This window comes from Elgaria multicarinata, chromosome 7 (genome assembly GCF_023053635.1).
Source record: "Elgaria multicarinata webbii isolate HBS135686 ecotype San Diego chromosome 7, rElgMul1.1.pri, whole genome shotgun sequence".
Classification (NCBI taxonomy): domain Eukaryota; kingdom Metazoa; phylum Chordata; class Lepidosauria; order Squamata; family Anguidae; genus Elgaria; species Elgaria multicarinata.
In genome coordinates, this window is record NC_086177.1 from 41,407,525 (window position 1) to 41,435,249 (window position 27,725).

Below are 27,725 nucleotides of genomic sequence, written 5' to 3' on the forward strand. Positions count from 1 at the left end.
CTCAAGCGCGCTCTGGCAAACTCTCTCTTGGCTTGATCTGAACTGACCCGTCCTTGGAGGGGGGGGGGGGGAGCGAAGGGAAAGCGACACCTTCGTAATCCCGGCACCGGGCGGCGCTTCCAGCTCCCCACTCCCCTCCCTCGGCTCAGCCTATTGTGGAGACCGCTCTTCCCCCGTCCCCGAGGAACCGCTATATTTATCGCGCTGCAAATAAACGCCGCTGCTGCTGCTGCTGCTGCTGGCTAACCTCCCTCCCTCGCTCGCTCTCCTAACCCTCCGCCCCGTCCCCCTAAGGGCGGCTGGCTGCTGACGCTGCCTCGTCACCAACCTTTGCCGCCGCCGCCGCCGCCGCCACTGGCCCCCTCGTCGCTCTGGTTAAACTCGAAGAGGAAATCGAAGTCGAACTCGGGGTCTTCCTCCAGGCCGGTCATGGCTTTCTAGGGAGACGCAGACGCGGTCCCAGGGACCTCCTCCCTCTTCAGCGAGGCTGGAAAGCCGCCCCAGCGGGGACTCCCGCGGCTGCAGCCCCCGAGGCACCTGTTGCACGGCGGCGGGCGACCAGCAACACTTGCTCGGCCCCCTCCTCGCCGCAAGGGCCCGGCTGGCGCTGGCTTCCCCTCAGGCAAGCGACCGAGGCGAGACGCTCGCTCGCTCGCTCTCCAGCCCGTGGGTCCTGGGACGTCGAGCCGGCCGCGCTGCCCCTCCTGGGTCGGTGTAACGTGACCCTGGGGCGAGCACCGCTCGCGGCTGCCTTTATCTCTCGCTCGCTGCCGGCCTGCGGGATCCTCCCCCTCCCTTTTGTTGATCTACACCCGGAAACATCAACAATCGAGTTGCTCGGCTCTGCCCGCCCGCCTCTCTCCGGTTCCTCATTTTGAAACGAGCCCTCTCTGCCACTCGAGTTACAGCCCGGGGGGGGGGGGCTCTCCCCTAGCTGGGCCACCTGTCGGAGTGACACTCCGACAGGCTTCCGCCTGCGTCTTGGGGATGTCAGGTTGAAACGTGGTCTGCCTTCTCCATAACCCGTTCAAGTTGGTTGCACAAGTAATGCCAAAGTCTGATGGACTGCCAGCCAGCCCCCAACTCCATTGCGTACGGGCGGCTTGGTGCTCATTTCGCTTCCCGCGAATTGACGAGGCTTGAAAGCTGCCTCACGGTGCTTGTTTTTTTGTTTTTTGTTTTTAAGCAATCATGCACGGCTCATTCTCTGCGGGAAACATTTCTTTTAATACATTTCTATACCACCCAATAGACAAAACTCTCTGGGCAGTTTACAAAAAATGAGGGCAAAATCCTATGCATGCTTAGACAGGACAAAAAGTCCTACAGCTCCCAGCATTCCCCAGCCGACATAGCTGGCTGGGGAATGTTGGGAGGTGCATGAATCCCCCCCATCCCATCTAAACATACATAGGATTGTGCCTTAAAACAAGTAAAAAAGAAAAATCAGGCACATATTCCAACATGTATGGGTACAAAACACTGGCAATGCACCAACATGTATCCCCTGGGTGCTTCCAAATAAAGCTTTTGTCTTTATTTACCTTCTCTTTGTCAGAGTTTTACTGGGGATCCAGGCATAGTTATGTTCCCAGCTGTACTGAAAAGATACAGTCCATTAATATTATTGAATAGTAGAAAGACTAAAGTAGAACTAGTGTGGTGTAATGGCTAGAGTGTTGGACAGGGAGTCTCAAGATCTGGGTTCTAGTCTCCACTCAGCCATGGAAGCTCACCGGGTGACTTTGGGCCGGTAACAGACTCTCACCCCGACCTACCTCACAGGGTGGCTATTGTGAGGATAAAACAGAGAGGGAGAGGATTATGTACGCCACCTTGGGTTCCTTAAGGAAGAAAAAAGGCAGGATATAAATGCAATAAATAAATAAATAAATAAATAATCTCACTGTGTAAGGCTCACTGTTTTGGAAAGTACAAATGTGTGAGAATTACACTGCATGCTTTAACTGGGAGAGAAGATCCATGAACTCCAGATCTACTTCAGGAATCTTGCTGTACAAATGTCTCAAAGACAAGTGTATTAACAATCAAGCCAAAGGCCATGACAAATACATCGAAAGAAAGCATCCGTACATATATACAGTAATACATAGTTATTTATTTTAAGAAGAAAAGTAGCGACTCTTAACTTCAAAGCCATGAGGATATCCATGGGGATAACTGAAACCTGTGCTGTATTTTCCAGCAGTACCTTAATACCAAACTCCCACTGCTGAAGTGCAACTGCTGCAGTTGTAGTGATGCTGCTAGAGATAGTTCCAGTAGTAAATACCTAATTCAGCTTTCCCTTATCTGGTGCCCTCAAAATGTCTTTGACTATAACTCAACATTCCCAACCAACATGGTTCAGTACTTGTCTATACCCCAAACAAGCTTGTGATAAGCCACTGGTCCTTGGATATTTGAGCATTCATGATACATTTTTGTTTCTTTTGATGTACCTTTGGCCTCCGGGTCAATCACATGATCAGTTTTTATGCATTGCCACCAGCCTGCGTTGGCCTTTGCAGTGATTGTGTTGTGTTCAACAAAATGTGGAAAGAACAACTATGAACAGTAACTCTGAATGGAACTGTTGAACCAGAAAATTCAATCTGGAGTAAGAAAGAGGGGTCTGGACTTTTACGAGTATATTGATCTCTTAACTTATGATAAATAGTTCCCCCCAGGAAAGACTATATATGCTTGAAATACACTATGGAAATATGAAAACCAGCTTGTAAATTAATTTGTCTTGCACCTATTGTCCACCCCCCCCTTCTCTTTATTTTTTGTCATTCACAAGATAAGTTCAGCACACTAAAAATACGCATTGGCTGAATTCGTTTTTTAAAATGTGGTTGTAAAATCCTTAGTATGGCTTGGATCTTCAAAGAACTAGGTTTGTTCCAGTTGACTATGGCATCTTAACCTTACCGTTGTGGCCCTTTTTTAAAAATGAGAAGACTTGCATCCCTCACTTTTTAAAAAAAATAATTTCCCCAATTTTTCTGCAAAAAAATAAGTCTAACCTCCAATTAAATGAAAAACATCTACACTTTATGCCATAAACAACACATCTTTGGAGGGATAAGGAGTGGTGAGGAATGGGAGGGGAGATTGGCTGAAAAGTATGGAACAGCCACCAGGGAACCTAGGAAATCATAGGGTGTATATTTCACTTCACTGGCAGACAACAGTCTAATTGCCAAAGGTTTCCAATTTCCCAGAGCGAACTGATCAGAAAACTTTTGTATCTTCTTGGCTATTATGAAGCCTTCAAGATGAATGAAAGTTGCCAGTTTGTGTGGGCTGATTATTTTGAGAATGTATTGTATCTAACTACAGCTGATCCAGACCACACAAAAAAAACATCTTTCTGTAGCTGTGTGGTTGTATAAATATGGTACTAATGATGTTGCTTGCAGCTGATCCACAAATGATTCTAACCAAGTGAAAGGGAGGGGAAATTATCTAGGGCTGAGAATTGTTATATTCATATGCTGTGAAATGTCAGACTTCTTCCTCAACCAGGAAGCTGTGTTGTGTTGCAACTGAGGTCAACTGAACTGAGTCCAGCTCCTGCAACTGTGGAATCTCAAATAAGTTCCCCACATACACCAGGTGGTTAATATTAATGTTCTTGGTCCCAACAATTTGTAGCAGCACCTCTGTTTGTACAGTGCCCATATAATAATGGCTAGGAATGTACATCGGATTCAGCCAAAGCCTGAGGCGAATCATGCCCGTTCAAACAATTTCTGGTGCTTCCCAAAGGGAAGTGGGCTTTCCTCTGAAGGGACCATTCCATTGACTCAGGTTCAGTACTTACGTCAAAGTGGACAGCCTTTAAATTGGTCTGAGCAGAACCAGGCTGTTTTTCAAAGTGACCAATCAGAGTCAGAATAAAATCTTGTGGTTGGTGTACACCTCTAATAATGGTATGTAAGTGGTCAATATGATAGCATGACAAGTTTTATGATTGGCTACTAGGTTATACAATTCACAAGATAGTAAAACTGAAGCAACTTGTTTCAAAAATTTACTAATATAGCTTAAAGACAAGTACTTTAAAGCTCAACGGTTTTGTGAATCAGGCTAAATATACAACTACTTTGAATTCTGTTTCCCCCTTCCTCCATAAGAATTTCTAGTCTTTTGAGAGGAGGGTGAGTAGCCTTAGAACTTACTATTATTACCACATATTACTTAGCTGCAGCACCCACTAGTGCCAACTGTTATAAAAAACAACAACACATGAGACAAGGGAATTTTAATAAGAGAGATAGATGCTATGATTCAAAGCACTATATTAAGTCTTCACATTACACATGTGCTGGTCTCTCACAGTACATGTACACTTATTCTGGAGTAATTCCAGAGAAGAAAAAGTAGTTTAGTGGGGCTATTCCATAGTAACTGACTTATAGACTACAACCCAAACTGGTTGGTTTTTTTTTGGTGGGGGGTGTTCTTTCATAAGAAGCCATAACTTTGCAGAGTTTTTATGATTATTAAAAAAAAAAGTTTGTTATAAACAAGGCTTTAATTCTCTTCTTGGAACTATAGTGCTTTTACATTTGCCAAATAATTTTAAAGTCTGCAACATGCAAATGACCTCACCGTCCCAGAAGCCAGGACTGTGGGGCTCCCAGATCTTCAAGGCTATATTTCAAAGGAATAGTTGTTAAAAGCAGTTATGGAAATGGTATTCCTCTATAGACTCTGGGATTCCCATTTTCCAGGCTGATGGCTGAAAAGTCTATCACAGAGTGCCAGGAAAATACCACTTTTTCCATGAGATCCATTATGCTTCTCCCCCTCCCCCTACTTTCCATAACAAAGTGCTATATTGCCTTACACATTTTCTATTATAGTTTACACTGCTCTGGCAAACATCTGCTCCTGGTTTCCCACAGGCAATTTACAGAATCTGACACTGAACTGATGGTGGCCACTGGCCCTTAGCACTGTTGCTTCAAATGTCCCAAACAGATATGCTCCCAACCTTCTTGACAACGAACTAGCAGAGAGCTCTGCATTTTGGGCAAGGGTAAGGCTCTGTGCGTGCGTGTGTGTGTGTGTGTGTGTGTGTGCGCGCGCGGGTGTCAGTGCGTGGGTGTCGGTGCGTGAGTGAGAGAGAAAGAGAACTGACTTTGAGTGAAAGAGGTTGTTGTTATTGATTTAAGAGGCACATCTGCACAGCCAACTGGGAAGACAGACTGCAGATACATTGTGTAATATACCAGCCTTCCCTGCCTTTGCTGGCTTTCGATTACTTCTTTGCTCCCAGCTGTTTGTTCAAAGTTTTCAAGGCTGAATCACCAGGGTATGTTAAAGTCTTTGGCCTCATCTATCCAGAACCATCAAGGTAATTTTAAAAAAAAATTTGAGCAGGCCGAAGAGTAACCAAGAGTAAACTGTTTGCAGTTGTTTAAGGGTTAAACTACCTAGATTTAACCCAACAACAAACCAGGGGTTGTTGATTGAAAGCAGAAGCGACAAGTGCGTGGGAGGCAGCACGCTCACTCGTTCCCACTTGGCTACAGCAGTTCCTGAGTTAAACAATCCAGGAATTGCCATTATGTACCAACTGGGTCATTGACTACTAACACAGGCCTTAGCTAGACCTAAGGTTTATCCCGGGGTCGCCCCAGGGTCGCCCCTGCCTGCTCCTGGGACATCCTGTGTGTCATTTACATGAACAGGGATGACCCCGGGATGATCCTGGGATAAGCCTTAGGTCTAGCTAAGGTCACAATCACCCCTCTGATACCCTTAACTCCGGAGTGGGAAACATACCCTTTGGGCATTCCATAGGGCATTCCATCATGGCGCCAGTAAAAAACTGGCGCCATGATGCAGGGGTAGGGGGAGATATGGCATGCAAGGGGTGAGCTAAAATGTCCCCCAGACTTTCCAAAGCTCCCCATCCCTGCTTTAACTAGAGCAGACTTACAAAAAGCAGCACACCTATATAAGAGATCTTGAAGGCCCAAAGCCACAATCCAACAAGAGCTAGTTACACCTAAACCACTGAAATTAATGGGCTTAATCATACTCAATTCTGTGTTGGATTGTGGCCATGGCCTCTAGCTTTCAAACATACCAAAGCTATATTTAGGGAAGATCATCACAGCTATATGACCGGACAATTTTTAAAACATCTTATTTATGGACTGGTTGTATCAATCAACTGTACTAGAGGAAGTCTTTGGAGATATGCAACCTTGGTCACAGGTGCAGTCTGATCCACAAAGCATTTAAGGTGAAATAATAATAATAATAATAATAATAATAATAATAATAATAATAATAATAATAATTACATTCATATACCGCCCCATAACCAAAGCTCTCTGGGCGGTTTATTATTATTGGAACTCTCTGGTCATTATTATTGGAACCAAAGTGAAAGGAAGTCAGAGCTGGCACTAGGCTTTAGCCTCCCTTAGCATGGTGCCACTGATGCCTGGCACTGCCTACTCCATTGCTACCCCCCCCCTTTCCCAGTGCAGTCCCTTCCCACCAATGTGCTTTCCAAGCAGGCTGCATTTTCATTAAGATCTACAACAGGCAGCCACCATTGTGGATTCCACAAAATGCAATACTTGATGTCAATGTCAGGCATTGCATATGTGAGAATCTAAAGTGGTATCCACCTACTGTGGATCATAATGAAAACAACGAAAGGCTCAAGCAAGTTCTAGACAAGTGTTAAGAAAGGAACTTGAAAATGAATAAAGAAAAATGCAGATTTGCTACATCAGACATAAACTACTTAGGAAAAACCTTAACCAAAGGTGGGCTAAAATCTAATGCAATTAAAATATAGGGCATAGCTAAAATGCCTAGTCCAAAGAACAGGGCTGATTTCTACAATGAATCGCTTACCAAACTGAGTTGCATCCCAAACACAGCAACAACGATAAAACCATTAAGACAATTGTTGCCCCAGATGTTGAGTTTTTACTGGAACAGCATTCATTCATTCTTTCAAGCAGTTAAAGCAGGGACACAGAACCTCAGCCCCAGGGGCCAGATCTGGCCCTCCTGTGGTCTTAATCAAGCCCTCTGGGGTTCCCCAGAAGGCCACATTCCCTTCCCTGCAACCACCAATCGCTGGTAGTTTTCCGTCTTTTGTGCATTTTTCTCCAATTCTAAAAAGTTGAAATGCTTCTCCTAAGGCTTACTTACTGGCAGTAAGAACTTTAAGTTAAATATGCTGGTATTTTGGCCCTCTTCCTTTTGCCTTTGACCCCCCTTTTGCCTCCCCCCTCGAGCTTCTCTGAAATGGAATTTGACCCTTGGGCTGAAAGAGGTTCAACACCCCTGAGTTAGAGGTACTACTAAACAATAGCACCTGTGCTGAAGCATTGCAATGTGAAATAACCAGTAACTGAGTCAGTAAATGCCAGTTCTACAGGTTTAGAGGCTACTGGCTTATATATCCCATGTCGAGCAAGTGGATATCTGCTCATGGAATGAGACTTCCCCATCCTCTCTGCCCCCTTGCAGCCCCTAAATCTGTTCCAGAGGATCCCCTAACCTGCCAGTGCAAATATGGGGGAGCTTCAACCTGTTCTGCCAGTGATTACACTGTTGGATCCCAGCCATTGTATTGTTGCAGAAAAGCTCTCCAGTGGCATCTGCTTCCAAAGCACTGAGAACTACCCAACGTTACTGTGGTCAGATAGAAAAAGAAATACTGTCAATAGTGTTTGGACTGTAGAAGCAGACCACAAGGCATTCTAGGTAATTTTCAGAACACCTTAGCATTTCCAAGAATCCAAAGATGCCTACAAACACTACAGAAATGTCAACTACAAGGGATAGTTACAATGACCAGCTAAAGAGTTGATATTTGCTTGTGTCCATTTTGAAGCACAAGAAGCTGCCTCGTACTGAGTCATTGGTGCATCTTGCTCAATATTTGTAACACTGACTGGCAGCAGCTCTCTAGGATTTCAGATAGGGGTCATTCCCAGCTGTAACTGAAAGTGCCACAGATTGAACCTGATTTTGCATGTGCTTACCACTGTGCTAGAATGTCAGGTATATACCGCCCCACTTCGGCTATGGGGCAGTATATAAATTAAATAATAATAATAATAATAATAATAATAATAATAATAATAATAATAATTCATCTCAGTACCAAAGCTGGGAGGGAAAAAGTCAATCAGTAGTTGTAAATGATAGTTATTATTATTATTTTTTATTTATTTATATAGCACCATAAGTGTACATGGTGCTGTACAGAGTAAGTTTTGCAAACCCTAAAAGATACTATTTCATTACACCAGTATACATCAAGCAGAAGTGTGGAAATGTAGATGTGACTGAGCAACGTATGACCCCAAACTCCTATTGTGTTTAAACCAGTGATGCAGCTGCTTATAAGTAGAATAGAAGAGAGCTGCGGAGCACTAAAGTTCTTGAGCCAATGGTAACCAAGTGACAATGCAAATGTACCTTTGTAAAATACCTATAGTGGCCTTCCACAACCTGGCTCTCTCCAGATGCATTGGACTATGAGCTTTATCACACCAGCGTTATATTGTGCAATCACTGTGAACTGCATGCAAAGGACTCAGAAGTTTTCCACCTTATAATCTGCTTTGATTGTGAAGTACTCCCACGCATCCTGCCTTAATTGTGCTATAAAGCCAAAAGATTTGCCGTATTTAGTCTCTACTTTTTGAGCGTATCTTCCGAGCCACCGCTGGGGTGCAGGAGCAGGATTTTAAAGAAATGCTTACATCTGCGTACGCTTTAAAGATAAAGACACCAAAATTGGCACAGTAATAGATGTTAGGGAGAGCTTTAAGCATACCAAATTTGAATTGAATTGGGTCATCCGTTGATTTTTTATGATTTTTTTACATTTCCTGGTAACTCACTTCCTGGTATGCAAAGGATCACTGTCGCCCAGTAGCAAAAACAACAATGGCGAAAGCTTAGTGCTATGGGGATAATCCGAGGGAAGCAGGTATGTGGGATGAAGCTAATTATTTCCATCATTCCCAGCCAGCATGGCCAATGGCTGTGGGAGGGCACCAGGTTAGGAAAGTGACAGATCAAAGGACACTCTTGCACCACTAAAGTACAGAGAAGTTTTTGAACACTATAGCCTTTGACTCCATCAAGAGGCAAAAGGGATAAGAAAGCCTGTTAGATACAGAGCAATGTTTTTCTAAAGAGAATGGGGTGGGGAGGGAAGAGAGAAAAAGATAGTAGCAACCAAAGTCTCCTGTTAGTTCGTGCGTGGAGAGAAGCAGTCTTGGGGAATGCCAGCAGATAACTGGAGAGTAGCCATAAATGGCAGAGTAGCCATTTTGAGATCAGCTACATAATAAGAGCTACAGAGTATTACATTTGTTTGCTGTACATTCCAGTCTCCTGCAGCATCATGTATAAAACTTTGCAGCAGCAAATATTACCTAAAAATTTGAAGTCAAGGGTCAAAATTATTGTATTAGGGAATCTGACAGGGAACTTCTGCCTTTAACAGCTGCATGACAGGCAGAAATTAGGTGCTGCCTACGTAATGTGGAGAGACTAATTTGTATAATATTTTAATGATTGTCTTCCTATTTGGCCTTTATCCAGCCATTTTGACTGCATTCAAAGTGACTGTCTTTGTTCTTTCCTGACCAGTCCAAGTTAGTCTTTAAACACATGTTAGCTTACATGCAAATGGATGGATCACTTTTCACATATTCCTAGGTTTATCTGATTCAGATGCACTGAAGCTGAGAAAAAGGCCTGCACGGCTTATGACCTGTCAAGCTCAACACAACCCACCAGTCAGTTGTCAAACCTAAGAAGTATTTTTTACACACACACACAGAGCGAGAGAGAGAGAGAGAGAGAGAGAGAGAGAATGAGAGAGATTTTGCAGTACTAAGTATACAAGGGGATCCTGGTGAACAACCATCCATGGCTAAAATCAGCTTCATGGTTCACAAGAAGTAGTACAGCCTTTCTAAAGGGGACTACAGATGGCCATATACCAAGCGATAATTTACAATGGTGAGTATATATCCACAAGGGGAACTGATCATTGGTATTATTACTCATTTCAAGAGGAGGCAGTCTGTTAGTCTGTTGTAACAAAAACAAGCAAGAGCCTTGTGGCACCTTAAGGTCTAACAAATTCTATAGCATTAAATTATCCATGTACATGGTGAAGAAAATGTTGCCACAGATGCTCAAAAACCTAGGCATGTGGGGTAGTGGTAAAACTCTTCTCACCACATAGCCCAAACTACAATTTGAAAACTGAGTTTAATCATGGCTCTAAGCTGTGGTTGAAAGCTAACCCTGGTTAGGGGAAATGCCAGTGTATACATAATGCCATACTACTATTGCCTCCAAAAATGGAAGGAAGGGGCGAACTAACATGTGAAAGGAAGTGAGATAAAGCAGAATATTATCTGTAGTATAGAGCTCAATTTAATTCAGTATAGAAATAATCAAGTGGCCTACTTACAACAGAGTGTTTTCTGAACTTTCTCAGAGGCCAGAACCCTCAGTGAATTTAAACCACCATAATGCCACATGCTCGAATGAAATTTGACTGGGATGGGAATATAATAAGCACTTTTATAAAACTGCATATAGCTCACATGGGTTTTGCCACTGTTGTAGTTGCACTACACACACTGCTCAATTTATAACTTATGAAAATAACTCCAGAAAGCAACTAGAAATATGTTGTCTGTTAACCAGACATTTTCTTTAATAAACAAATGCATGCATAATACTAATGATTCAGAAATTATTTCAAGCAAACATATTTATTTATTTATGTAGCACCATCAGTGTACATGGTACTGTACATGGTACTGTATAAAAGAATAAAACAGCAACACCCTGCCACATAGGCTTACATTCTAATAATTTGCAGTTTTTCCTGATTACAGTTGAAGCTCAGGAAAACGCAGAGATTTATTTTTACTTGCATTATTTCTGCTATTATTGTTGATGCTGCCCCAAAATAGAATTTCTTAACAATTTTAAGTACAGAAATCAGTTCAGTTACAAATATGAATAGGTGGCATGACCCGAACACAACAATTAATAGAATCATTCATTTATCTCTTGCAAATTATTTCTTAAATTTGTTTTAGCTCAGCTCTTTTTAAATTTTGTCATAGCATGCTTCAAAAATCCAGATTATAACTTTTTCAGGCTGCTTTCACACTTTTTTTTTTGCATGGAAATCACTTGCATAGGAAAAGGTGTAACACCTGCATAAAGATAGTTAAGTCTGCAGATGCAGACAGGCTTTCTGCTTGGAGGGCTTGTGGTATACATGTGCTAGGGACACAATCACAGCTTTCTAGCAGTATGTTCACATACAATGAATGTTGTTGTTTTAAAAATGTGTATACCCTGATTTTCAGTCTGCAGGCTCTCAGAATAGTTTTCAAAAATATGATAAAATCAACCAATAAGTGAGAGGTCAGAGCAGCATCCAGAATATGCCAGTGATAGCTAGGTTGAAACAAAATCCAACACTAAAACATCTTTAAAAGCTTGGGCAAATTAAAAGGTATTCATCTCACACCCAAGAGCAAAACCTCAGGTCTGAGCCCAAATCCGGTCCACCTGTAGGCCAAATCTGGCACTTCAGGGTACCCCAGATGGCCAGGCCACCTTTTGTCTAACCCACCACTGGAATGTGCCCACCCACACACCCCGAGCTTCAATTCGGCCCTCAGGCTGAATCAGGTTCTGCACCCGTGCTCAAAAGTCATCAAAAGTCTGTGCTAGATAATACTCCCTGGGGAGAGCTGTCCAAGGCCACAGGTCTTGAGGGAACCTGAGGAAAGGCCTCTGATTATGACTGAATGCACACGCAATGGATTTCTAAATGAAAGCCCCTTATTAGTAATTATCTGATCAGATGTGAAGTGGCCGAAGTCTAACTAAGGCCTTAGCTAGACCTAAGGTTTATCTTGGGGTCGTCCCTGGCTGCTCCCGGGATATCCTGTGTGTCATTTACATGAACAGGGATGACCCCAGGACAATCCCAGGATGAACCTTAGGTCTAGCTAAGGCCTAAGACAAAATAGAGAGCTGATGTATTTACTCTGCCCTGTGTGTATGTGTGAAGATAAAAGGAGAAAGGGGGTAGAACAGGGCTACATAAAGCCACATAATGACATAAAGAGCCTTTAAAGGGGGGTCTAAGGGAAGCAAAAGACACAAAAAAGAGGGCTCTCATTGACTCCTGCCATCAATTATCCATACCAATGATGTAAGAAAGTCTCCCCAATTATTTCCAAGAAGTTAGGAGTCACGGGCCTGCTTCCTCATCCGATCACGCCTCTGCACCTTACAGATGGCTGTGGCTAATTGTTTGCCCACCCCACACTCGGCCCATATCACACCCAGACCTCTAGCCTCTTTACGTCTTTTGAGGAAGTGCTGCATTTTGGTTAGGCTTCCATGTGTTCAAGGCCTGGAGCCGTACTACAAGTGGTTCATGAAACTGCTGAAGTTAAAGCATTTGCATTTCTTTTTTCAAGCGTTAAAAAAAAGCCCCCCACACCATTACTGAGGTGCTAAGAGATGGAAGTTACTAAAAGTGCAATGTAATCTGAAGATGAGGTATTTGAATGTTTTCTGATTTACAGTGATTAAACCGATACAGTTAACAGTGCTCTTCCAAGAACTGTTCTGAGGAATAAATCTGTCTAATGATGGATAAAATATTCCAGATTTTGAAAATATCTATGCAGGAAACATAGATTCTGTGAAGCAGTACATCTGACAATGAAAAGAGACTAGGGTGCAATCCTACATATGTTTAGACAATGCTGGATGTTGTAGGACTGTTTTCTGTCTCATATAATAAGATTGCACCCTTATAGGTCAATACTATACATGTTTACTCATAAGTAACTCCCATCATCTTCAATGGTGCTTGCTCCTAGAACAGTATGCTTAGGAATTCAGCCTAAGGCAACAATTCTATATCCACTTACATGGTATTAACCCCACTGAACTCAGTGGGATTTACTTCTGCGTAAATACATATAGGATTGCACTGATAGTGGACCATTGGCCATCTCTCAATTATGTTCTGAGCACAACATTTCACCTGTGAAAACCATGAGGGAGGTGAATTTTAGGATTATGATATAGTATTTGATAAACCATCAAAGCAAAGAGTCTTTCAAAACAGAAGCTTTTTTTGAAGAATTAAGGCACGAATTGTTACAATTTACACAGCTACACTAAGTCCTATACAAGAAGAAATTTCACTGCACCTGCTAGCAGTTTTAGGGTGCAATCCTATGCTTCTTTAGGCAGAAAAAAAATCCTAAATCTCCCAGCATTCCCTAGCCAGCCATGCTAGGACTTTTTCCAGTCGAAACATGCATAGGATTGTGCCCTTTTATGGAGACATTATTAAAGTAAGATCTAAGTTACAGCCCAAAGCAGGCTCTCATTTAAATTAAAAGAAAACATAATCAAAATAACAGTGATCCCCTTTTAAAAAAAAATTTGTGCTGTGAACATTTATGTACCTTTCTATGCAAATATTGCCATATAATATTAGCATTGTTATAATTACACATATATGCTTTTCCAATATTATTATATCAGACAGTACTGACTTTTTCAATATGGCATGGTATGAAAGAATAATCTCAATATGGTAATATTTAAATCAGCATTGTTGGCCTTAGACCCCCTTTTAAAATAGTTACTGTGATTGACTGATATTGCAAACATTATCCTGTTGATCTGTCAACTTGTTAAGGACAGGAGCACATCTTACCTGTTGACTTTAATATGAGTACAACTTAAGGTTACAGTCCTATGCACACTTACTTGGGAGTAAGCCCCATTGATCACCATGGGACTTACTTAGGTAAATATGCAAAGGATTGGGTTGCAGTTTCCAAATCAGTTATTCTCTTGTACTGGCTGGGGAGTAATGGGAGTTATAGGACTTTTTTCTGTCTAAACCTGCATTGGATTGCGCTATTAATGAAGTGTATGGAACCACTCTAGTGACAGAAGTTCATTTTGCTTTAGTGCAGTACCATTGCGTCAGAAAAGCTTGCTTTATAAATGGATCCGCTGAAACACCGGCTGGGATAAAAAAAAGTGATGTTTAGGGTAACCCGACCAACAAATAAAACAGACCGTTTTGGAAGAGGGACGGCTTGGAATCGTTTTTGAGGTTTCAAGCGATTCCTTGACTTTAAAAACAAATAAATCTGAGAACTCCCCCCCCCTTTTTTTGGGTAAACATTACAAGCGGTTTTAATTATAGGGTGTGCTCTGTCAGAAGTCTCTCTCTCTCTCTCTCTCCCTCTCTCGGTTGAATGATATTTCATCATAATCCAGTCTGCGCTATTGAACGTTAGCATTTAGTGGTTAGAAGTAATGTGATGGGCTGGATTGCTTGTGCACACAGTTAGCTCTGTAAAACATTGACACGTACAACGCGCGGCGGCCGCCACACACTCTGAGAAACTCCACTGTGTCCTGGGATTCCTTTGGTTTCAGAATGAGCTTGCCCCACCCCTCCGGTTCCTATTCACCGGCTGCTTCCATAAGCACTGCTCTGTTGCACATCCAACGTAAGCAAGGCGCCTGCCCACACATCACCCTGCAGATACTTAAACCACCCCAAAGGACCCCGGGGTGTCCCTTTAAAAAAAAAGTAAAGAAAAGGGAAGGGAGGGAGGAGATAAGCGCGTCTTTCCCTCTCTTTCTTCCCCGCGTTGAACTCTAGGATCTCTAGCGCCCAAGGCCGAGATCGGAGAGGAAGAGGAGACACCTATTGGCAAGAAGTCGCAGCAGGCAAACCTCAAGGCTGCTTTGGGGAAACACCAGGGGGACACCGCTTCCCTCCTCCCAATCACAGCCGCCAGCGCCAAGACCCGGCTAGCCGGTCCGTCCCGCCTTTGCACACACGCGCGCGCACTCAAAGCCCGGCGCCTTCCCGGGTTTCCCCCTGGCGCGGCTCTCTCTGCCTTTAAGGAGCAGGACGAGCAAATGTCAAATGCAAGGAAATCTACCCGGGGGCGGGTGGGGGAGAAGCGGGGAGGGGAAGAGAAAGAATAAGCAAGATTGCGGCTTTACCTTCCTCTGCTGATTTCATGCTGCTGCTGTTGCTGAGACGGCTGGAAACGCACCAAAAGTTTCTCTTTCACCACTTGGCTGGATCTCGAGGTGCAAAGAGGATTTGATTAAGAGGATCACCGCTTGGCATCCGCTCAGTAAAAAGAAAGTGAGGTGAAGGCAAAGGAGGGATCTCCTCCTCCTCCTCCTCCCGCAATGCACCCCGTGTCTCGAAAGTATCTTAGAGGTGGAGCCGACGTTGGTGTTTCCCGGTCGTCAACGAAATTGGAAAGCCAAACCCGGTTTGGGGAGGGGGCGCGCGGGGAGGGAGTTGTTTGGCTTTTATTAAGGAATAATGCTATATCTTAAGCAGCTGTCCCCAAGGAGACGTCATTGAGATGAGCTTGGAGTGGGACCCGGGAGGGGAGAGAGAAAGGGGGGGAGGGGTTGTCGTGCAGGCGCAAGAGATCCCGCTCCAAAGAGAAGGAAGAGAGAGCGCTTAGGAAGTTACTCACACACACTCTCCCTCCCTCCTTCTGGTGTCTTATTCAGGGCCGGGGTTTATTTTGATCAGGAAAGTTTGCAGAGTCTCTAAGTCTCTCTCTGACGCACGGCTGCTCAGTGACTGCTGCCTTTTTAAAGCTGGAAAACACCCCCCTCCCTCCTTCCCCCTCCCAGCCCCTCTCCCCGCCCAGAGGCCCGTGATGTCACAGGTCCTGCGAGCTACTCTCAGCTGCCTTGCAAAGCAGCCAGCAGCGAAAAACGCTGGAAGCTTGAGGAGAGAGAAGTCCAAGAGGAACGCGGACACACACACACACACGCGCGCGCGCGATTCTGCTGAAGAAGCAGATCTTGCCTACCGACGACACTTATTATTACAATCCAGAGCACCCACCCAACTCATTCTAGTCCCCAAGTGGGGGGAACGGAGGGGGGGTATAGTATAAAACTAGTGAACAGCAAATACATAAGGGAGGGGGAAAGAGGCAATGAAGAGGTGGAGGAGGAGACCAAAAAGTACGCATGCTGAAATCATTAGGCTTAAAAAAATAAATAAATAAAAATCCTCAGGCTTCCCCCGCTGTGGAAATTTGGAAAAGAGCAGCAACTGGCAAGCAACTGAAAGGAAAATCCCATTCTGCTAAATTACTCACAGACTCCGAAGAGTTAGCTTCGATAACTGAATTTATTGACGTTGTTATTCTGTAAATATCTGGGCAATGCTGCTGTAAAAAGGCAACACAGGAGCGGCGAGGTCAGGAGTTTTAAAATTGCAGCTCCTCCCTCTGTTAAGCAGCCGTCTTTCTCTCCCCCCACCCTTTTCAAATAACGCACAGTGGCACTTGACAAGAGAGGTTGCAATAACTTTTTCTGAAGGCCCGGAGTGCCACGCCAGACTTTGGTATCGTTCAAGCCTTCTGTTAATTCAATCCCCACTTTCTTTTTCTTTCCTCTGTCTCTTTGTGCGTGTGTTAAGGCAGAGCATAATTTCTTTTCTGGAGTTGGCAAAAGGAAGATCGGGGCCGTTAAGATCTCCGGCACATGAAGAAAAGCCCAATAATAAATCTTCACAACGCCCCGTTGTGTAGCTCCAGATCAACCCAATGCGAACGCAAGGAAGCCAGTTCTATTGCATGGTACTGCTGAAACCTCAAGCGCTTTCTGACCGAATCGTAGATAAGGACTTCTTAGGGGGTTCCTTAGCCCTCATCAAAGGGATCCGGAGGTTCCTAACGGAGATACTATATCTGCGAAATGCTGGCTTCCTTTCTAGCAAGCGGACTGAGTGCAAGAATTCCAAAAGATTGGGCCACCACAGTTTAACCACGTGCGCGCTGCCCCAACCCGGGGCGCAAAGCTGAAAGCTCCTGCGGAGTTAGGAAAGGAAAGAGGACGAAGGCGAGCACGTGTACGCGCGCGTGTGTGTATATATGCGCGCGCACACATGTGATTGATCCGGCAATGTATTGTGAACAAGACTTGTCCTGCCCCAATTTGAAGTCAAGGGGATTTATGTACGTGCTAAGGGGAGATTTACATGTGTGTTTGTGTGTGTGTACTGTGCAGCATGCCAATGTTATTGGGTGTGTGTGTGTGTGTTTTTAAAAAATCCTCCTTCATAACCTTATGTCGCCTTTTCTGCAGGCCCTTCTCCTCCAGATTAATCCCGGATTTGCTGCTCCATTCTTAACAATTAGTAATTGAGTGGGCATCAGATGCCAGCTGTTTTTTGTAAACAAGCTATTGTGTGCATCCAATAGAAACCCCATTAGCCGGTATGATGCTGATGCTACTATGCATTAATGTCCCACTAAGACCTCCTTTACTTCAGATCACCGGAGGGGGGCGTGATCTCGCCCAATCCGCGCGGGGCAGCAGCAGCCCACTTTACCCGCCGGCCTCTCCTCTTTCGTTTACTACCGCGCTCTTCGGTTTCCTTTCGGTGACTGATGCGGCGGCTTCGCGCTTTCCGGTCTCCTGCATGTGGAGTCGGCTGTAGTTGTGGGGTTCGGCAAAGCGCGAAGGGGGATTTCCCCTGAGGGTAGGAGGGGAAAGGGACGCGCGATTATTCATGGTACTTCTGAATTTAGTTTTCACTTGCTTTTGGAGTTTGGGGAGTTCCCTTTCCAGGTGGAATATCCGACCAGAGCGGTTTTCTCCAGATAGCTGAGCGGGGTGGCGAAGGGTCTGGGGTGGGGGGGGTGGGGGGGGTTAAGTTCGATCAAAGTGCACCTCCTCCCGCCCCCGCACCTTTTCGGGTTTTGGCCATTAAAATGGCACCTTAGTAACCAGAGGACTTCCTGCCTGGAGCAAGGGAAAAGGGAGATCTTTTGGCAAGGTGGGGGAGGGGGGAGAGATTCTAGTTGTAATAAAGAGAGAAAACAAGACTTCTTGACCACGCATACCGATTAGAGACTCATTAGACACGCTTACACACAGGTACACACGCGCAGAGTAAAAATTCTACCCAATAAGCACGCGCGCTGTCCAAGCACAGAGGGATGTATCATACTCTAAATACAGAGGAGTGCACCAAACTCCAAATACAGACTCCATTTCTCCTCTACACACACACACGTGGGTATACACCATCGCAGTAAAATACACTTGCCATTGAAATAAACACTAGGTCCACGGAGCTGGATGTTACCACATTCTCACGTGAACACGCTGAAGTAGCATGTCCACACCACTTTCTCTAGATGCGGTATGAATGCTGATCATGCTTCAAATTACAAATTGGAGGGAGTGGGGCAGAGAAGGCCCTTTAATTGTAAATGAAGGCTATGGCGCCAAATGATTAGGCTGCGATTCAGATTTGGGTTTATGGGTTTCATTAAAGGTTCCCTACTTTTCTCCGCATAATTTGAGCACCGATCAGAAAATACAGAAATGTTCCTAGCAAGTGAGCACGACATCGCTGATTGCAGAGGTAAAGGGGCCTTGGCAGATGTAACACCGCAAACAGAACTCCCAAATCCAAAGAGCTGCGTTCACACTTTCAGACGCCAGCCGACGTGCACATGAGCGCGGCCGGGCCCGGCTGACCCAAAGAACTCTAACAAGAAGTAGGAATGCACGCAGGCGGTCGTCCAATGAGGCTGCAGCGCGCACAGACGGCCGTATATGTACAGTCGGGCTGGACGCACACGTTCTACCCACGTTGTCCCAAATGTATACGCCGAAGAAGAGTTGAGCACATGCGCGTGCACGCACGCACGCTCGTAACCATCCGAACCCCCACCCCGTATTGAACTCCCTGCCGGAGCTGCCATCAGTTTGAACGGAGGCGGGTTTGCTGCCTTGGGAAGCCTCTTTGCAAACACGCCCCCCCCCCCCCCCCAGCAAGTGGAACAGAGTTTTACGCAGGCCGGGTATATCCACGCGCAAAAGCGTGCGCTCGGGCCCTTTTCTGCACACGCAAACGGCATTTCCATCCCCTTCTCGCCCGCCGCCACCGCCGCCGCCAACAGAACCCCCCGAGCCCACCCCCGTCAGCTCATTCCGGCTCCTCCAGCATCCTTCCCTCCTCTGCCTCCCCGGCGCCGAGCTCCAGGGTGGGGCCGCGAGGGTGTTGGGGGGCTCCTGCTTGTGCTGAGCGAGGATGAAAGCGCCTGCGGGCCTCGCGCCTTTCCTGCCCGCTTTCAATGCTTTCGCTCCCCCCGCCCCTCTTCTGCACTGAAATGACGGAATCCCCAGTCTGTTGCCTCCTGTTTAATGCCGTTGCCTGGACCACCGTGGCTTGGCTCCAAGACCGAGGAAGTTTTCGAGGGAGGAGGAGGAGGAGAAGGAGGCGGCGGCGGCAGCAGGAGCGGCAGCGACGGCGGGAGCAGCAGCAGCAGCCAGCTAACCTTGGCCGCCTGGTCTGCGGCGCGCAGCTGGCCCCCCTGCCAGATGTTCTTGCCTGCTCGCTGGGCCCAAGCGGCCCCCAGTTCTGGCTCCTCTCACTGCTGCTGCTGCAGCCACCGCCAACAAACTAGGGAGACCCTTCTCTCTCTCTCTCTCTCTCTCTCTCTCTCTCTCTCTCTCCCTCTCCCTCTCCCTCTCCCTCTCCCTCCTCCTGAAGTTTGTTTACAGGCGCTGCTACCAGGAGAGATCGCGAACCCAACTTTATTTTAGGGATCGGTGATGACTAACAAAGTTACAAGGAGCTTTAGTACAGAAAACAACCCTATTTTTAGTCGGGCTGTTGTTTCAGTGGCTCGACTGTATAGCACATTCACCCCTACGCCGCTGCCACATGCCAGCGACTTCTGGCTGCAAATCCTAATTGAAAAAAACAACATCAACACATTCGGCCTGTCCAACTTTTGCACAAGCAGGCACGGAGTCATTAAAAAAGAAAAGGAAAAGAAAACACAAACCCTAAATCAACTGACTTAAGTCCCACACATCATTGTTGTGGATACAATTGGTTTTAATTTAATTTGGAGTTTCCAGGACACAAACCCACGGCCGTTTCCAGCATGCAGGGGCCAAAAGGCAACCCTCAGAATATCCAGCGCACTTTCAGTGACCTCTTGGATCGGGACAGCCGATTCTGGAGCTTTCTCCTCTTCCATAACTCTGCTTTGCATTTATCCAGGATTTGGACTACAATCCAATGTCAAGTCCAACTTATTTATTTATTTATTTATTTATTAAATTTATATACCGCCCCGTAGCTGAAGCTCTCTGGGTGGTTTACAAAAGTTAAAAAACTGGATATTAAAAAGTATACAAAACTTAAAACCATCAAAAATATATAAAAACAACAGTATACAGTATCCATTTTTAACAACAACAGTTCTGGGGTCCATTAAAAAACAAACAAACTTAGCATAAGTTGTTAAATGCTGTTAAATGCCTGGGAGAAGAGAAAGGTCTTGACCTGGTGCTGAAAATATAACAATGTTGGTGCCAGGCGAGCCTCATCAGGGAGATCATTCCATAATTGGGGGGCCACCACTGAAAAGGCCCTCTCCCTTATTGCCATCCTCGAGCTTCCATTGGAGTAGACTTAACTTAGAGTAGACCCATTGAAATGAATGTGACTTAAGACTAACTTAAGTCCCATTCATTTGAAAAGGTCTGCTTGAAGTAGGACTGATCTTATTCTTTACCTTCCAAAGTAAGGTTGCCAGATGGGAGGATCATGGGCCTCCGAGAGCTTAAAAAAATTAACTGCTGCACAGCAGGACAAAGATGTGATCTCTCTCATTACTACAACATCACCTTAGGGGAACTCTACCTGCTAGTTCTTCTGGTCACACAATTGTCAAATGATAAGAAGCCTAACCCACGGTAAGAGTTGGCAACATTTTGGCCCAAATCCAAAACAACTAGACAGCTGTGTCTCCAATGTGGTTTTCGACTTGTCTTTCTCCAAAAGCATGCCTCTCAACAAAACAAGGAGAGTTAAAAGGGAGAAAAATAAATAAATCCCAGTGGGTGGGTACAAGGTCCTGGTGGCAACTAACAAGAAGACGTAGAGTAGGATGGCTATGAAAGTGACTTTAAGATAGCATCATCTGTTAGCCTCAACCCCCTACCCACAATATGGGAATAATATGAAATGTCTGAAGGGGCGGGGCAGCTTGTATACAAATCATTTATTTATTTATTTATTTATTAGATTTTTATACTGCCCAATAGCCGAAGCTCTCTGGGTGGTTCACAAAAATTGGCCCATTATTGTATGCATCTTGTCGGGGGTTTCTAATATTGCTGATGATGTTTTCTGTTGTGCTGGTCCATGAATGAAATAAATAAACTGAAACTGAAACTTTCTAGTTTTTTTAAAAAAATGCAAATACAACAATGCCACCAAAACAGCAACAAGACAACAACAGCAGCAAAATGAAAAAAAAAAGGGGGGGGGGAATCACAAAAGGTAAAAATTATTTTAAATATATTGCAAACTGCCTCAAGAACTTTGGTTAGCAAGCAGGGTTTAAATACACAAAAGAAAGAAAAGAGGCTGATTTACCTTACAGAAAGGTCAAGTGCTTCAAACATTTAATAAACGTGTTAACTATGATAATTATTAAAGAAGAATTGAAACATTCTCTATCCTGGTGGCATTTTTGAATGAAGGGAATGCATGTATGGCTAGATCTACACCAAGTAGGATATAACACTTTGAAAACGTTTGAAAACAGTATATGAAATGTGTCCTGGGCCCCAACAGTTGTTGTTTAAATGGATACTGTTGTTTAATACAGTTGTTTTTATATTTTTGATGGTTTTAAAATTTTGTATACTTTTTAAATGTTCACTGTTTTTAACTTTTGTAAACCGCCCAGAGAGCTTCGGCTAAGGGCCGGTATATAAATTTAATAATAAATAATAATAATAATAATAATTGTTATAAACTGTTACAAAGCAGTAGTGTAGATCCTGCCTATGTTTCAGGAGAGCAAATCATAGCCAGTCTGGAACTTGCAGTAGAGTGCTGCTAGATATTTATTTATTTATTTATTTATTACATTTTTATACCACCCAATAGGGATATGGGAGATCTAGACTGAAACTTCTCATCCATGATGGGGTGGGGGGGAGAAAGCTTATTGCTGCTTTCATTTATTGTATTATTGGTTATGCCATATTTTGTTTTTGTTGTATATATAGCAATGAACTTCATGTATTTGAATTGCTGTAAGCCACCCTGGAGAAGTATGTTGTCAGGAGGATAGAAATGAATGAATAATGCTGCAATTAAAAACATACTTACAAAAGACTGAGGCCTTAGCTAGACCCGGGATCGTCCTGGGGTCATCCCTGTTCATGTAAATGACACACAGGATATCCTGGGAGCAGGCACAATGGGTTAAATCCAATGCTACTCTACATAGGACTAATACTGGATTTAACCCAGTGAACTTGCTTCTGAGTAAACCTGCATAGGATTCTGCTGCAAATGAATGAATGCGCAAAGATGCTTTGGATCATACTGCATAGGTTTGTTGTAAGGATAAATTCTAATGTGTGTTTGCTCTATTGAAAAGCAGTAGAAATATTATTCAAGACAATTTTTCTCTGACCATTTCTCCCCTTTTGCAGCAGCACTCTACTAAGCACTCTTAGTAGATCCCACTAAGTTCCGTGGATTGGACCAAAGTAACCGGCTGCATTAGCTACAAATTATATTGCTAAAATATAATGGGTGGTTTAAAAATGATTAAAAATAAGCAAGATGATAGGTTGGGTTAATTTGATGATGGAAGAGCAACACAGATTATTAGTGATATATAACACCTACTTGCTTTATACTGCACACATTAGCTTGCTATGGTTGTCCTCTGCAATGTTCTGCTGATTTATTTATTTTATGGAGTTGTTTGTGGCTCTACATATTTTGTATGTAAACAATCCAGCTGAAGTACAGGAAAGAATTAGTCACTTTCTACTCTTATTGAGCCTTTCACATATTTTCACAAAAAGAAGTAGCTTCTCTGTCATTTCTCTGTCTTTGCTCAAAATTTATTTTACACTATTGTCATCTAACGATCTTACTAGCTCTCTGTTTGTGCTTCTGATGTATTTAAGGTCATTTTGTTCATATTGCTTTTGTCTTAATTTGCACTTCAAATTCCTTCTTGGTTTGCCTTAGAGAACCAGTTTCTATTTCTTTTCCAAAGTTTGTACTTTTTTATTTTCTTAATTTGGATAAGTTTTTTTTTTTTGGTTTTTTACAGTCACCATGGTTCTTCTGTTTAACCATGCTGGCATCCTTTTGAATTTATATGTGCCTTTTCCAGTATGAGGTATACAATTTTACTAAGGCTGCGTTCAGATGACACAAGAGCCAATGGTGGGGTAGTAATAAACTCAACAGTTGTTTATCTAGGGGCTACTCCCCACACAACATGATAATAATCAACCACGGTATAGATTAGGATCACTGTTGAATTGACTGTTAGTCCACACTGAGTTGACTCACTCATCCCCCACCCTCTCTCCCCCTCCTCAGTCCCCACACTAGTATCCATCAGTCATTGCTGCCAAAAATCTATCCTGCCAGCTGGACTAGAGCAGCAACCACCGCTTTGACTGCTCTTGCCTTGTGACTCTGTGGCTGATGAAATAACCAATGGTGGCCAAAGAAATAACCAATGGTGCCCTCCACACAACACAACAACCAATGGTGGTTCAAATAGCCAACTCTGCACAGCATTGGTTATTTCGGCAAAATAACCAATTGGTTAAAAAACGTCCTCCACACAACACAATAATCCATGGTGTCTTAAATAACCAACTGTCAACTATTTAAACCACCTTTGGTTTGTTGTCAGAAGTCTCTATGATTGTGGTTTTAAATAACCTCCAAGGGCTCATCTACACTTGCAGCCCTTTGGGCAGTGGCGAGGGACGGTCACAAGAGTTTTCCACTTCTGGGATCATCCCTCAGGGGCCACATGCCAGTCACTTGTCCCAGAAGTAAAGAGGGAAGTTTTGGGGTGACTCTTTTTTAATAAAAAAAAAAGAAGAGAGGGGAGACATTTGCGCAATTGTGCGGGTGTAATCCTGCATGAAGGAACAGTTTTGTTAATAAAACACACACAAACTCAGCACGGGAAGATGCTAAGTGCCATCCCAAAGATGGCGGAAATGCTGTCCCCACTCACTCCCGATGCCCACGGACTACCCCTGCACAGCTCCATGGCTGTTTCCTGAGCCCTGCTACTCGTGGGGAAAAGAGAGGACTCCGGGAGGGAGAGCCACACCACCCATGGAGCTCGAGATGGCAGAAAAAAATGGGGTGAAAGCAGTCCCAGCTATCCTGGAAGAATTGTGTGCTCGTCCCTGGTTCACCCCAGGATCAGCTGTGCATCATTGGGACATGCAGGGATGACCTCTTGACCACCCTGGGATAAATGGCAGGTGTAGACAAGCCTCAAGCTTCCTGAAGGGATTTGAGACTATTAACAGTACCTTTTTGTTTCTTTTTATCTAATCCTCTTATTTCTGAGAAATTCCCGTTTTTCAAATTCAAGGTGACTGTTCTAAGCAAATTTCTAAATACATATAAGTTTAATGTGTCAGCTTTGTTTCCAAACCAATGCTTGCACACTTACCCGAGAGTAGGCTCCATTGAACACAGCACTTACATCTGAGTAAACATGTATAGGGTTTTGCTGCCCCTGTTCCAAGACACAATAATTTATTATATCTGAAAGTGATATTACCTAAAACTTGCATTTACCCAGACCATTTTTAAAATTTATTTATTGGTACTTTTTTATTTTCCATTTTATCCTGATTTCTTTTTTTATTGTAAGATTGCTATCATAGGGTTGGATCCAGGTCAAAGTCATGTTGCCTACCCTTCAGTGCCAGCTCAAAAAAGTTTGTTGCCTGTGGCGAAGAATAAAATGGTACCCTCTCCCAGTCCACGCATAGAAGATGACTGAATTGGCAATTGAATCTTTAACACTGTTAATGGGATAATATCTTCCACCACAGGCTACATTTACAGGGTCCAAGATAGGTTATGAGACACTGCTCTGTCCTCCAACAGTGGGGAACAGTCAGAGTGTTCATAAGAACAGCCAGGAGGCTGCCACTGATGCCTTATAACATCTGCCACCTGAGGTGGTTGCCTTACTCTGCCTAATGGTAGAGCCGGCCCTGGAGTAGAGTTTTGAGGAATGTATAATGCAGGCATGTTCAATGCACATTTCTTTTCTATTTATTTAAAATATTTCTATACAGCCCTTCAATTCAAAATTCCCAGGGTGGTTTACAACAACTGATAAAACACAATAAAATCACAGAATGGCAGAGCTCAAGGCTGTCATCACATGGGGGGGGGATCACGTTCCCTACTATCGCTTCTCCCCCACCCCCCGCTTCTGCTGCACAGTGACCATGTGGCCCATTCAGCAGGTGTTTTTATCGTGCTGCTTTTTTTTGCACACAGCAGTAGATCGTGGCAAGTTTCACTTTTAAAGATAAATTGGACTTACCAGGGTCTTATTTTGTGAGAAGAAGAAGGCCAGAAGGAGCAGGAGACGCATGGGAGGCAGACGTTGTCATCAAAAGGACGCTCAAAAACACGTGAGTGGGCAGTAATAAGGGTGCGATAAAACACTCATCTGATGACCCCCCCAAATAACAATGGGGGCAGCTAGGGGCGCAATCCTATGCATGCTTATGCATGGCTGGCTGGGATCTGCTGGGAGTTGTTGGTCTTTTTTTCTGCCTAAACATGCGTAGGATTGTGCCCTCAAAGTCATGAGCTTAGGTGCCAGGCTAGCCTTGCTGGGGAAAGAGTTCCACCAGTGAGGGACCACAGCCAGTGGGCCCTCTGTCTTCCCAGATGCATCTGGACAGTCCACAAAGAGGGCATGAAGAGAATGATAGTTACTTCTTCATGGTTGCTAACTTGACACTTCTACCCTGCTTGACTAGCCCAAGAACAGGTTCTCAAAACAGCAGGAGGCTTCAGTTAAAGGCCCACGTTTTCTAGAGTCCTGAACCATTAATCTTCCCTCCACCCCACAGTCCTTGTAATGGCAGAGGGAACCTTGAAGATGAGGCCTATCTACATCCAACTGCCAGAAACGGGCAGGATCGACACTACTGCTTATAACGCTTTATAAGGGTTATGACAACTGTTCAGGCCCAGGACACATTACATAAACAGTTTTCATACTGTTTTAAAAGTGTTATATCCTGTTTGGTGTAGATCAGCCCAGGGTAAGCAACAATAATCCTGCATTTAATCTTAAAATGTTGTACCTTTAAGTCTGAATTTTTCAAAAATGTTACTCTCGTTATCTAAAGGGCCAAAGATAGTAGTCTCCAGAAAAATCTCTCAGGACACGTTATAATAGCCTCAAGTTACAGGAAGCCAGATTCCGGCTGGACATCAGGAAAAACTTCCTGACTGTTAGAGCAGTATGAAAATGGAACCAGTTACCCAGGGAGGTTGTGGGCTCTCCCAGACTAGAGGCATTCAAGAGGCATCTGGACAGCCATCTATGCTTTAAGGTGGATTCCTCCATTGAGCAAGGGGTTGGACTCAATGGCCTTCCAACTCTACTATTCTATGATTCTAGGAAATACCCCCAATCTTTCAAATAGACCCATTGCTCTGTGAAAGATAGCTTTCTTTTGCAATGTACTCTTATTCTGAACAGTAGTTTAGCACAAATCTCACATGACATAAACCTGGCCTTTGCTTAAGAAATAGCTTCTTTGTCTGTACCATTGCATATCACTGCAGCTCCTTTTCCTATCACACTTCACTTCTTTCCTTTTCATCGTTGCCCATGTCTATTCCCCCACCAGCCTATTAGTTCACCCTCCCCTTTTCATTAACTTTCCATTTAAATGTGCTATCAGTTTTCCTTTAATACATAACCTTCCATTGTGTAATACTGAATTCCAGCACACTGGCCGATTTCCCTCGTGTATACAAATCCTTTCACAGTCTGGAGCATTCCTGAAATTTATCAGCCATCCCCATCCTATTATGATGTCATCGGTGTGTCTGGAGCAGCAATTCAGTTGATACGTTTTAAACAGGGCAAGTCTCCGCGTTCAGCCTTGGGGGATTCCCCCCTCCCAACCTGTCAGCTCCATGTGTAACCCTCCCCCTCCCCCACCCCGGTTTCTCCTTTCCCAGTGTTGGGTCACTGTTTCTTCATTGCTCTGTAGGGCCTGATATTTAGCCTTTGCACGACAGCAGGTCTACCCAACTTGTGACCCTCCAAGCTGAACTAGCCCACTACTAGGGTAGCAACGTGCCCTCTTTTACAGAGGACAATCCTCTATTTGAAGGTGTCTTCTATATGAAGGGCTGTTCTGTCCAAGGCCAGTTTAAAAGTAAATAATCATTAAAAGACAGCCGGGTCATGAAGACACCCATCAACAGCACCCGCACAGCAGATTGAGCAAGGCCTGGTCACAGCCTTCCACATTATGGTGAGATGTGCTGAATTTCTACTTAGATTGTAATAATTATTTCTAAGTTTGCATCTATACATATAAATTAGCATATGCAAATGGCTGGCATCCTGCTTTGTCCTGTTTTGTGATGATGCATGTCCTCCTTTTTTGGTAATTCGTAACTGGCCACTGTACGCACCAGCCATATTCTGTGATCTGCCAAGTGCTTTGCAAAGTCTGGGGATTTACAGCTCTTA

At 44.2% G+C, this 27,725-nt stretch overlaps 1 protein-coding gene across 4 annotated transcripts in view; it reads right to left on the reverse strand.

Annotated features, from left to right (window-relative positions):
- Window positions 1-15,277, reverse strand: part of NFATC1 (nuclear factor of activated T cells 1) — a 160,762-nt gene extending 145,485 nt beyond the window's left edge. For 3 of the 4 annotated variants that reach the window (XM_063130469.1, XM_063130471.1, XM_063130472.1), the window contains exon 1: window positions 329-432. In XM_063130469.1, coding sequence (XP_062986539.1) covers window positions 329-431 — 103 coding nt within the window. In that variant the 5' untranslated portion in view covers window position 432. Of the gene's footprint in view, window positions 1-328; window positions 433-15,114 lie in introns of those variants that run through there. The other variant, XM_063130470.1, reaches the window with a different exon arrangement.
- Window positions 15,278-27,725: the final 12,448 nt, after the last annotated feature.